The sequence below is a fragment of the Morone saxatilis genome, unplaced genomic scaffold (assembly GCF_004916995.1).
Source record: "Morone saxatilis isolate NCDOM2014 unplaced genomic scaffold, NCSU_SB_2.0 Contig20, whole genome shotgun sequence".
In the NCBI taxonomy this organism is placed as follows: domain Eukaryota; kingdom Metazoa; phylum Chordata; class Actinopteri; family Moronidae; genus Morone; species Morone saxatilis.
In genome coordinates this window covers 11271192-11282864 of record NW_023339763.1, presented here as the reverse complement: position 1 = coordinate 11282864, position 11673 = coordinate 11271192, and the positions used below count along the sequence as shown (strand labels likewise).

Below are 11673 nucleotides of genomic sequence, written 5' to 3'. Positions count from 1 at the left end.
ACATATATATAAAAAAGCAATATATAGATAGATAGATACTTTATTTATCCCAGGGACAATTCAAGATATAGAGGCATATTGGATTTCAGAGGCGTATACTGTACTTTCTACTTCACTATAACTATTTCAATTTTTCCTAAGGGGGATCAATAAAGGAATGTTTTATCTTATCTTAGCTTGATTTATAACAATCCAATGATATTATATTATAAATGAGTGTGTGTCAATTTGTCTCAGTATTATGCTTTTATAACACATTTAACTGAACTCACACTCAGAGTCTCCCACATGTAGGAAAAGTAAATACAGTTAGAACTGCAGGATATAAGTAGCTTTTGTAAATCGTCACCTGGGATTTGTTTTATTCATTTTTTTCCTATTTATTCTGTCTCTAATATGTTTGTTGGATTATACCTTTGCTATTGTGTAGTGTTTATATTAATTTCCCCCAAAATACCGTAATAAATCCCCAATGAAAGAAGCACTCAGGTGTTTTCTTTAAGTAAAAGTAGCAAAACCACAGTTTAGAAATGCTCTGTTACAAGTAAAACTCCTACATCAAAACTGTACTTAGTAAAAGAATAATAAATATATATATCATAATTATTGACGCATTTATATGTAAGAATCACTAATGTTGAAGCTGGTAAAGGGAGTTCACTCTGGGTAGCTTAACAATAACAATAATCATCATAATAATAATGTCTATAATAATGTGTATCATTACTCACTACCTACTACCAACAAAGAAAATGAGAAATATATATTACTATAACAAACTGTAGCTTATTTGGTGTTACATAAATAAAGATATTGATAATCAGTAAATTGAGTTAGTATATCCTTCCGCCGCAGGGTGGCGCTGTTTGACAGGCTGTTTTTCCCCCACTAATTACACAGAGAATCTCATTAAATGCGCGTTTTTTCTGTCTAGAGACTCAGTTCGTTGCTGTGAGCGTCATTTTGTTCTGGATTTGTTTCCTCAGCAGACTTTGGATATCACATCCTATCTCCAGAGCCACAACAACATTTCCTTCAGCATTTTACCATCCAGCACTTTCAGGTAAACTTCTTCAACCTACTTAAACTCTTGACTCTGTATTTAGACCGTTTTTCTTTTAAGAAAAAGTTTGTTTTTTTCTGTTTTCTGCTGATGTCCCATTCTTAATTTATAAAAACTTTTTTTCTACCTTCCTTACACTTAAACTACAAATTATCCAATGATAAATGCTTTTTGGGCTGCAGTGTTGCCATAGAACAAGACAATGCCTTTATTTGATCTGGTCCACTGAATCATCTTCATTTTTCTGGGATGTTTATCAGGGGTTGATTAAGTTCATGATGGTTCACAGCAAACTGTTTGTTTTCAACAGAAAAGATAACACTTCTGCTTTCCTGCTCATATATTGAAACCAACTTAACTTAAACTTTCTGACATTTGCTCTGTTTCAGGAATAGTTGGAAGACATTAACTTCTCTGGTTTTGTGGAAAGAGTGGTGAGAAAAAGAAAGTTAAGTGTGTGTGTGTGTGTGTGTGTGTGTCTTCTCGAAGTGAATGAAAAGTGTGTTTGCTGTCAGTGAAAGTGGCAGCTTAAAGGTGTGTGTGTGTGTGTGTTGACCCACTTCAGCAGCATGTTGCCACCTGTGAAAAAGGACCGGATCATTACTCAGCTCCCAAAGGTTAGCAACACACACACACACACACACACACACACACACATACAAACTCATGCTCTGTAATGTAATTACAGCTAACAGTGTTACTATTGATGATGAGGCTATTAAGAGTCTTAAACGCTGCTCTTTGCTTCTCTGAAAGTGGACGGCTGCAAATGTACAAATGCTGTTGTCCTCAGAAAACTGCAGTCTTGTAACTGCAGTCTTTTTTTGTTTGTTTTAACTCCATTTGAAGGCTCTATAATGCTACTCTGTGAGCTGAGGAAGTTCCCCCACCCAAAAGAAGCCTAATATAATAAATACAGTTAAGAAAGTTATTGTGGTCAAAATAAAGCTTATACTTTGGAAATACAAGGTTTTCATTGGACAGCAACAAATGACTGGAGGAAGGCAGGGATGATTTTGACTTGAGTTTCTGATTTTTTTCTGGGTCTGACTCTTTCCCACTTTCTTCACAGTGTTTTAGTCCAAATGCAGCGCTGCACACCAAAGATGGCTTCCACCCGCAGGTGAAGGCTGTGTGCCAAGTACAGAAGACGGGTACAGTGAGGTCAGATGACAGAATGGTTAATGATACATACAACACATCCTGCTATTGCACACACGGCGATATGTGTTTAAATTAAATGAATTAGTTCGGGCGAGACCCTTTAAATCACGCTCTGCTAGCTGACAGCCATCGACCATCACATATGACAGCATTAATGTGGTGGATTATTTAAAGGATGAGGCTGGTGATACTATAGTCACACATATGTAGTTTTTAGCAAAGACAGGAGTTGGGACTAGTAATACAGTAATGAGTAATACACATTTGATGTGCTAGTGAGCAGTAAGACAGTGTGGGACTGACTCAAAACAAACTATAGCGCCCATGTCCATCATAATTAAGGCTCACTGATGATTTTTAATCTTTTATGGACAACAATAGATGTCTATGGCACTGAGGCTTTGACTACATAGAGCATATTTGCTGATCAATAATTGTCGGTTTTAGTGTTATTAAAGGATTTGTTGACAATTAGGAAAATAGAAAATATCACCAGTTATCCTTCAAAGGCTTTACAGTTCCCTCCACCTGCTTTATTTTCCTTTTCTAAGCAGCATTAATTAACATTTTGATAACCCACCAAAGTCAACACTTCCAATGAAAGCCCTCTACTGTAATATTCATGAATTACTTGTTAATCATAACATGTAAAAAACAAGCAGTGAAGATTTTGACCTTCTCTCTTTTTCTTCATTAATGCAAAGATTATGCAAAACAATATTTTGTCACACATACAAACACAAAATAAATGTGTGTACATTTGTGTACACTTAATGAATAAAAATGATAGAGGTTGTAGGTTGTAAGTAAATGTCAAAGCATTAGCAGATAATTAGTGACTCGATCATACCAAATTCTCCTTAATTTGAGAGATCAATGGAAAGTCTGTTAAGTAAGTAAGTTATTAAAATGATTCATCTTTAATGTAAAAGCACACAGAGGACCATTAAGGGCTTCATGCATTTGCAGAATATTAAAGTTTGAGGGGGCTGTGAATATTTAAGGGGTTAATTAGTGAGAAATGCTGTCTGCATGTTATTGAGGAGGTTGCTGTTTGTTTAATGCTGTCGGCTTCTCTTTCCAGCTTCAATATCGCCAAGGTCATTGTGGTGGGAGATGTTTCAGTTGGCAAAACGTGTCTGATCAGCAGGTAAGAAGCAGTCATGAATAACTAGAATGAAGTTGTTATGTGGCTGTTTTTAGATTTTTTTATTCAATTTTAAGTCTGATTGGAACAGTGACTTTATTACTTGTTGAAGAGTTTCCTTTGTAGTTGTATGCAGCTGCAGTTCATTTACGTTTTGTTTCACAAAAACTAAAAGATGCTGGAAATGGGTTACTGTGTCTGTTTAGTCATTTTATCAAATTAAAGTTGTTACGTAATGATGTAGAATTCGGTCACACGTGGACACACACACAGAGTAAACCTGCGCACAAAGCTGAGACTCACGTTTTCTTTGGGAAAAGTCCAAATCCTCATTAAGAGACTGACTAACTGAGTTAGTTTCAGTCTGATACAGGAGAGAGATAAAGAAACTGGAGTCAATTATACCTTCATTAGATCTCCTGAAATGTCAGTCTGGGTGAAGACCTTTTTTCTCCAATAATTTAGTATTTAATTAATCAAGTAAGATAAAAAATAATTTATTACCTTAGATTTTACTAACATTATAAAGACAAAATCATGAATAAAAACATTGTTGAGAGAGAGTAGTTTATAACAATCTCTAGTAGTCTTTGCACCCAAGCCCTGGAATCCTGAAGTTTGCGTTTCCTGGATGAGCAAAACTAAAAAAACTTGTTTTAATCTTTGGGCTTGGGGGGAAGGTATCAAGTATTTTCAGGCTCAAGTCCTTCTTTTCTTCTTCCTTACACATAAAGGTAGGAGCGGGATGAGGCATAATGTTTGAAGTCATAAGTAATTAATGTTAAAGTCCAACTAGAGAAGTATTTTTGTATAAGTCCCACAGCTCTGATAATAACAGTAATGACTGTTAAATGCAGCTCTGATATTAATCCTCACTGTTCTCTTGTGCCTGTAAGGTTCCGTAAGGGTGCGTTTGATAAGAACTACAAAGCAACCATAGGGGTGGATTTTGAGATGGAGCGTTTCGAGGTGCTCGGTGTTCCCTTCAGTTTACAGCTGTAAGTATGTCGCTGTATGTCACAGTTCAGTTCATAGACTGAGCCCTGAACGAAGTAATTCTCTTGCTGAGCTGACAAGGTCAAATGGTCAACAAGGTCTGTTCAACGCTTCCCGGCCTTCATTTTAACATATGATGAAGTTAAAATTCTTGAATGTCTGAAAATCTTAAAATCACATGTTAGATAATGTTAATGCTATATAACGGCCTCTAGACTTAGTTAGCTTGTTGTTTAGGCTCTTAATTGGGCCTTAAATGACATGTTTCCTTCACTATGCTGGCTTTGGTCATGCATGTGTAGAGTTAATGTGATTTTAAGGTTAATTTCCCAGACTGACAGACTGCATGGGACAATGTCAGGGAACCTTCACAGCTGTAACATGGTTGTACTATTTAATTTGCAAATAGTCAATTATTTGTCCTCTGTAGCTCTCTTGCTTCCCTTTTGTCTTCTTCTGCTTTTGAGCTTTACAGTGTAGATTATGTAGATGTCATTCGGTGCACCATTTTGTTCCTGAAATATTTCAGCAACTATTGAACTATTGGATGGACTTGCCTAGAAGATTAATCTTAATGACTTGACACATTTGTATCTACAGAGGACTGAATCGCCATTATTTCTACAGTAGCCCAGAAAAGACGAACACTGGCTCTAGGGTTTTATCGTTTTTTGTTAGTTTTGCGGTTACTTGCCGTTCCTCCTACATGCATGGAACGGGAGGGTGAGTCCAGAAGGTTTTAATTTGCAACTACATGGCTAGATGCCACTAAATCCTACACGCTGGTCCTTTAAAGCTGAATCTGATCTATTTCAGGTGGGACACAGCAGGTCAGGAGCGCTTCAAATGCATCGCTTCAACATATTACAGAGGAGCACAAGGTGAATTCAGCTCAGTCTCTACTATTACACCTCTCACCTTTGACTAAATGAACAACATTGTCTCTCACACAGAACACCTACACACTGTGCTCCTTGTTTGCTTGTGCTCATACTGTTTGTCTCTTTATGCTCCTGCAGCCATTATAGTGGTGTTTGACTTAAGCAGTGTGAGCTCTTTAACACATGCCAGGTAAGGAATACCCATTATAAACTAATTACCTATATTCTATATCATTAAAATGTCATTTGAATAATAATTGTGTGTGTGTGTGTGTGTGTGTGTGTGTAGGCAGTGGCTGGAGGACGCCATGAAGGAAAATGACCCATCCAGTGTTTTACTTTTCCTTGTTGGTACCAAGAAGGACCTCAGTGTGGGTGCAATTGATCAAAATGTGCTAAAATACAGTCAGTTAATTAGTCAATCCGTTAATAAATTAACCAGCAACTATTTTGATTAATTAAAAGGATTTACTGATTTTCTATTATTGTGAATTGAATGTCTTTGGGTTTGGACTGTTGATAGAAAATTTTATTTTTCACTTTTTTATAGCCTCAGTGACTAATCCAAAAAATAATCAGCGCATTAATAAATAATGTAAATAACCAGTAGTTTAACCCTGAAAATAACAATGACAGCTAGTTATCAATACGCAGTAAAATGTGCCAAATGCTGGGTGAGCATTCCTATGGAAGCCCAGTATTCATGATAAAGGATCAGCGTTCACTGCAGTTTCTACCTTGCACTTGGAAACGGAGAGTGAAGTGAATGAGTTGCGATATACACTGATGAACTACACTGCTAGATGCCACTACATCCTACACACTAGTTTCTAAATTAAGCTTTCAGTAGAAACATCTTCAGCTGCAACTAACAAGTTTATTTTTAATTGTCGATTAAATTATTATTAGTGTTTGCATCATATGTATTGGCATCATTAAATGTATTGTTTTGTCCCACCAACAGTCCTAAGTTCAAAAACTATTCAATCATGTAAGATGAGGAAAAAGCATTTCTGTTGTTTGACAAACCATTGCAGCTCTGAATATCTGACTGTTCACCTTACTTTTAGTTTAAAATCAGTAGTGATCTGAAGCTTGTTGTTTGCTTCACTGCTTTCCTCCGCTTCCCTGTTTCCATTCACTCCTCAGTCTCCAGACCAGTTGTCTCAGATTGAGCAGGAAGCCATCAGACTGTCAGAGGAAATCAAAGCAGAGTACTGGGCTGTGTCTGCGAAGTCAGGTGGGAGTCAGTCACACGATGAACATGCCTTATCTCCCACCACCCGATGCGGCTTTTCATTTTCTGTTTTGTCCCATTTGTGTCACTGAACTCCTCCCTGTCTCTCTGTATTGTTCCAGGAGATGGTGTCAGAGATTTCTTCTTCCGTCTGGCCTCTCTGACTTTTGAGGCCAACGTTTTGTCTGAGCTCGAGAAAAGTGGCTCGAGGCACGTTGGTGACATTATCAGTGAGTCAGTTTGCTCAATAAAGTCTCATTATGAAGAAGGCAGCATCATATTCGACTGTTTCTTAGATTCATTTACCAACTAATTAGTTCCCTAAATATCTAGAAACCACTGTATCTTCAAATGTCAGACTCTCAGTAATGTCTCAAATCTCAACCTACAAAAAATAAAAAATCTTTCACACCTCCATACTCAAAGTCCATTTGTTCCTATTGAAGATGTAAATCTTTTAAAAGCACTACTTGTTTTGCTTGTTACCCCATGAAGTTAAAAGTGCCTGCAGAAGTTTTTTTTGTGTCCCTAACAAACATGTTAAATGCATTCCTTCTGTATGTAGCTTCTAGAAAGCTTTATTTGTTTCACGTGTTTGTGTATTGCTATTCTTCTTTGTTACTGCCACCAGTTACATAATGGATGAAAGTATTCAGTCTGTAACTGAACTGTGAAGTTTTTAGGCAATATTGTTCGTAGGACAATCTCAGGGGAATTGTTACAAGTAAAACAGAGAATATTGATCGGTTTTATCATTTAAACCTTTCCCACTGTGGCTCACACTGTTTATTCAAATACAAAAAAGTGTGTTTTTATTTGTTCCACAGGGCTCACGGACAGCTCAGAGGCAGATCACAAACCCACCAAGAGGAAGCCCAACTGCTGCTTATGAGAGAGAAATGATCGACCTGGACCCCGGCCTGGATCCATTGTACTGACTACACGGCGACGGCACACTGAAGGAGAAGATACTGAAATATGGACTCAGCCTGCTCAATGTGGATAGACCTCCTTAAAAGCGATTTCAACTAAATGCTTATTTGTGGTGTTCTGCAGATGGCCTGAGGTGAAGTTGAAGGTTTGACATGACGGAGTTAAGGCTGTAAACAACAATAGTCAGTCAGCAGAATGAGCAGCTCAGCGTCTTCTCAGGAATGTTTGTACTGCTGGCCGGAGTCACAACAAATAAAGCTTTGTGATGTGCTCGGTGAGCGTTTCTCAGAAGAGGAAGATTATTCTCCTTCTCTCTTATTAAACTGCACTTTGTCGATGCTTTCATAAACACGTGTCCATCTGTCTGTCTGAAGCAACATTTTCCCCTTCCGTTATTGGAGAAAATGTCAGCACCACTCCTTCACTGGTCTTCTGTCATGTGTCTGTACTGCTAATGCGATGCGTACGCCAGCTCCCATGACCGCGGTCATACCCACAACGCATCTCTCGCCTCTGACATAAGGGTTCTCATGATCTCAAAAGTGGAGGGATTGTTTGCAGGGAGCAGCCACTTACATCTGAGACTAATTCATTTGCTCACTCAGTAAAGCGAGACCTGAGGATGAAATGTGTGTTCTCAGAAACCTGCTTATATTCTCTCGTCCCCTGCTATAAATACATGTATTTTTATCATAGCTCATATATTATGAATCGCAAATACTCTTGTTGTCACTGTGTTGCCCTTCTGTTGAAATGATAAAGTTTAGGTAGCGTAAATGAAGCGTTAAGGTTGGGAAAATGCTTCACATTCTGTTCCCAGCTAATCCTATTTCTACGGTGGAGAAACGCACACAAACTTGTATTTACATCACATGTCCAGAGTGCCAGTCTGTTTCCCAAATTAGCATGAACAAGACTCGGGGGTTATAATATGAACACTTTTATTAAAGGGATCACAGGTATAAAAGGTCATCAGCAGTACCAGTAACATCATTTCTCCTTTGTCACCAACTACTGCCGAGAACCAATCACAGCCTCGCTGAGAAAGATGCAACATCTTAATCTGGCAAGAGATGTAAAACCAAGTTTACTCATAAACCATAATTATTTAAAACAATATGCATATTATGGGACCATGATACTTTGCACACCGCAAAATGAAGCACACCATTGAATACCAGCGCTGCTTGTTTGTACTGTGGCACAGAGGCACAGCAAAAAGCAAAAACAAAGACTGAATGCATAAGTCAAGAGGGATGCAGAGTGGCCGTAAACCGCCACACGACAGTCACAAAAGAGATTCAACGTGTTTTTAACAACAATATATTCATTCTAGTGAAATAGCTGCGTGCAACTGGGAATATTATACAGTTAGGAATATAAACACAGTGGGAAGTCAGTTGTATCTTCTGGTGATAGTGTTACGGTTAGAGATGTTTGAACTCTGAAACACTGGAACATCTTAATTTAACTGTTGATCCTGCCTGGGACTGAATTAACGCAGCGGCGTGTGGGGTCACATCCTACAGGGTGGCAAACATCATAACCCAGAGGTCAAAAGGTCAAATAGTCACTGAACTGCAGACATTAAAAGATACAAGAGATTCAAATATGTTTTTTTTTTTTTTAAAACTTAAACCTTATAAAAAACAAAAAAGACCCTCGGACACTGGACGCTTGACGTGGCGAGGCACTTCCATTTTGCCTGTTGGGTTTTGTTACTGAAATCAGCTGCATTAAAATGTGAACTGACTTCTTCTGCGCTGCCTCGAGAAATGCAAACAACCGGTTACCTCACACGTGGCACATTAGAGTCCACACAGTATTCTCAGATAGGTCAAATAAGAGTCAACAATACATTAGAGGCTATCTACAGGAGCCAAAACAGTCAGCTGATCATAATACAGCGTGCGGTGGAGACAGACAGCTAGCAGTAATTCATGTTTGAGAGAAACTCAAGCTGAGGTCATTTAATTAATTTAATTGCTTTTGTTGTTAGTTTTTTTTTTAAGTCAGCCTCATCTCTCTCACTCGGTGTGTTTTTGTGTATCTGTGCAGTCACAGATGTATTTGCTGTTGACAGATGTGAAGAGTGGAGGCTTAACGTTCAAACAGAAAAAAAAAAACAGTCTTTATTAATTCTGACGCATTCCATACAAAATTAAATTTCCTGATTGGCTTGGCAAAGCGTTCTTTTGACAACTGCTCGCAAAAATCCACCAACCATAAAGGAGGAAGTGTGGAAACTGTAATGGTGTCCCTCTGTCAAAAACATTCAAAGATCAAACTAAAACCAAGCGCAAAAAGTAACGATAGTAGGACAGCTTGTCTGATGTAGTCTGTGTAGGTCCATATCCTATATGTAACTGCTGTCAGATATTTCAAGTTTTTTTTTGTCATTGTAATGACTTTCTGCATGACATATACAGTGTTATTCTGACTATACAAAATACTATGCAGCCAGAGGAGTTGGCTGGAGGTGAAACATTTGGGATGAGGTGGGCAGACAGGAGGACAACAGGAAGGACAGAGTTGAGAGGAACCATGATATCAGACTGATAAACTGCAGCTACAATATCAGGAGGTGAAGAGAACGGTATGAATGGACATGACTGGGCTCCAACTACTGGTCAGCTGGATGAAAAGGATGATGGGTTGTGGGAGAAACAGCATGTGGATGGTTATCCAGATGAAGAAGCAGTGTAGAGGATGGAGTTGGGTGAGGGGGGGGGTTTGTAGGGACGCCCCCCTGCGTGTCCTATCGGTCCATTTCGTCCAGCAGGGGTGTGGCGTCTCCGGCGATCGACATGGGCGTGCTCTCGATCATTGGGCTGGGCGACGGTCGGGGCGTCATCCTCTGGGCTTTCTTTCGCCCCTCTGCCTCTTTCTCCTTCAGCCATTGCTCCGCCATCTTGCCCCAGTCCACAGCAGAGGCGTTGCTGCCACTGGCCCTGTTGGGTGGGAGGTGGTTTAGTTAGACAGTGTAGGAAGGGACAAACAGATTGAATGGCAGGCTGCTGCTCAGCCTTAAGATGATGCAGATTGTTGTTTTAGCTCCATCTAATGGCAGGACTCTCGTACGGACATTAAACATCCTGACCTGGAGGTGAAGGGAAAATCTGACAAAGCATACGAGGACTTTGTTAAACTTAACGTTAGAGGAGTAACTGGACATGAACAATCAGTTTGACTATTAAAAATAAGTAAATCTAACTAGTTGATTATACAAACAAACCAGGACACTTTTTCAGGAACCACGTGTGTGAAGTTACCGAGGTTGCTCACACATATTCCTCCTGTACTTACTTTGGCTGCGGTTGCTGCGGTTGCTGCTGCTGTGGCGTCCGTCCTCTGGACGAGGTGGAGGATGACGGCGTGCCCGACGAGTGGCCGTGGTGGCTGCTGCTGCTATGATGGCCGTGATGGCTGTGGTGTGACACGTGGCTTCCGTGTGGGTGGGCGTGTGCATGGGAGTGTGAGGACTGCGGGGTGGAGCCGGGGTACTGCGGCGTGCCCAGGGCCTGTTGGCTCGGTGTGGTGTAGGAGTAGCTGGGCGTCATCATGGGCGTCGCAATGGGCTGCTGAGGTGTGGCAAAAACCTGCAGGGGAGCAAGTATTGGAAATGAGTGTGGCTCACCGAGTTACTTGAGAAACGTCAATATATATTTTATTAGCGTAGGGAAGTATAAAGAACAATAAACTTTTCATAAAACTGAGTTCAAAGCGTTTCACAATACAGAGCTTGTTGGACTGAACACACAGATTGCTCATAAAGAAAAAACCAACGTAGGAACAGTGTCTTTAAGAGCTGGGACCGAGCACAAAGTCTCAACTTGTGTTGAAATTGTGTTTTGTATTCCTGTTCATAATTCCTGGAAAACACAAAATATTAAGCTCACGAATCTGCAGGTCAACAAATCAACTTGTGTTGCCTTTGCTGAGCTGCATTTTCACAAAGCCTCCTATTTACTCAGAACTACACTCACATGATAAGCAGAAGAGCTTCCTCCTCCTCCTCCTGTGCTGCCACCGTAACCGTACTGGCTGGAGCCCCACTGCGCGGGGGTGGTGTTGGGGTTCTGGCCCTGGCCTGTGACTGCGGCGATGGCACTGAACATCTGAGAGGTCATGTTGCGTGGCAGGGCGTTGACAGCTCGTGTCAAGTCTAGGGAGAAAGGAATATATTAGGAAATAGTCAAATGTACTACAACTCCACTCATGCTGACAGTGTGTGTGTGTGTGTGTGTGTGTG

General features: G+C 39.9%; 2 protein-coding genes across 2 annotated transcripts in view; one reads left to right on the top strand and one right to left on the bottom strand.

Moving 5' to 3' along the window:
* Window positions 1-1577: 1577 nt before the first annotated feature.
* LOC118331847 (ras-related protein Rab-34-like) lies at window positions 1578-7707 on the top strand. The gene is made up of 11 exons (XM_035666931.1): window positions 1578-1597; window positions 1632-1680; window positions 2136-2227; window positions 3312-3377; window positions 4271-4372; window positions 5187-5251; window positions 5390-5441; window positions 5541-5622; window positions 6401-6491; window positions 6611-6718; window positions 7316-7707. The coding sequence occupies exons 2-11, from the start codon at window positions 1633-1635 to the stop codon at window positions 7378-7380; spliced, it is 771 nt and encodes a 256-aa protein (XP_035522824.1). The 5' UTR covers window positions 1578-1597; window position 1632; the 3' UTR covers window positions 7381-7707.
* A 638-nt stretch (window positions 7708-8345) lies between these two features.
* supt6h (SPT6 homolog, histone chaperone and transcription elongation factor) overlaps window positions 8346-11673 on the bottom strand; it is a 16348-nt gene continuing 13020 nt past the window's right edge. The window contains exons 35-37 of the mRNA XM_035666269.1: window positions 11408-11586; window positions 10728-11020; window positions 8346-10372 (exon numbers count right to left, since the gene is read on the bottom strand). Coding sequence (XP_035522162.1) covers window positions 10180-10372; window positions 10728-11020; window positions 11408-11586 — 665 coding nt within the window. The 3' untranslated portion in view covers window positions 8346-10179. The remainder of the gene's footprint in view (window positions 10373-10727; window positions 11021-11407; window positions 11587-11673) is intronic.

What these genes read in the sequence shown, in the direction of transcription:
- LOC118331847 (XM_035666931.1), top strand. Translation starts at nt 1,633, where the DNA reads ATGTTGCCACCTGTGAAAAAGGACCGGATCATTACTCAGCTCCCAAAG. An exon ending in CAGAAGACGGGTACAGTGAG is followed by an intron (nt 2,228 to 3,311) that starts GTCAGATGACAG and finishes TTCTCTTTCCAG; the next exon opens with CTTCAATATCGCCAAGGTCA. An exon ending in AAAACGTGTCTGATCAGCAG is followed by an intron (nt 3,378 to 4,270) that starts GTAAGAAGCAGT and finishes TGTGCCTGTAAG; the next exon opens with GTTCCGTAAGGGTGCGTTTG.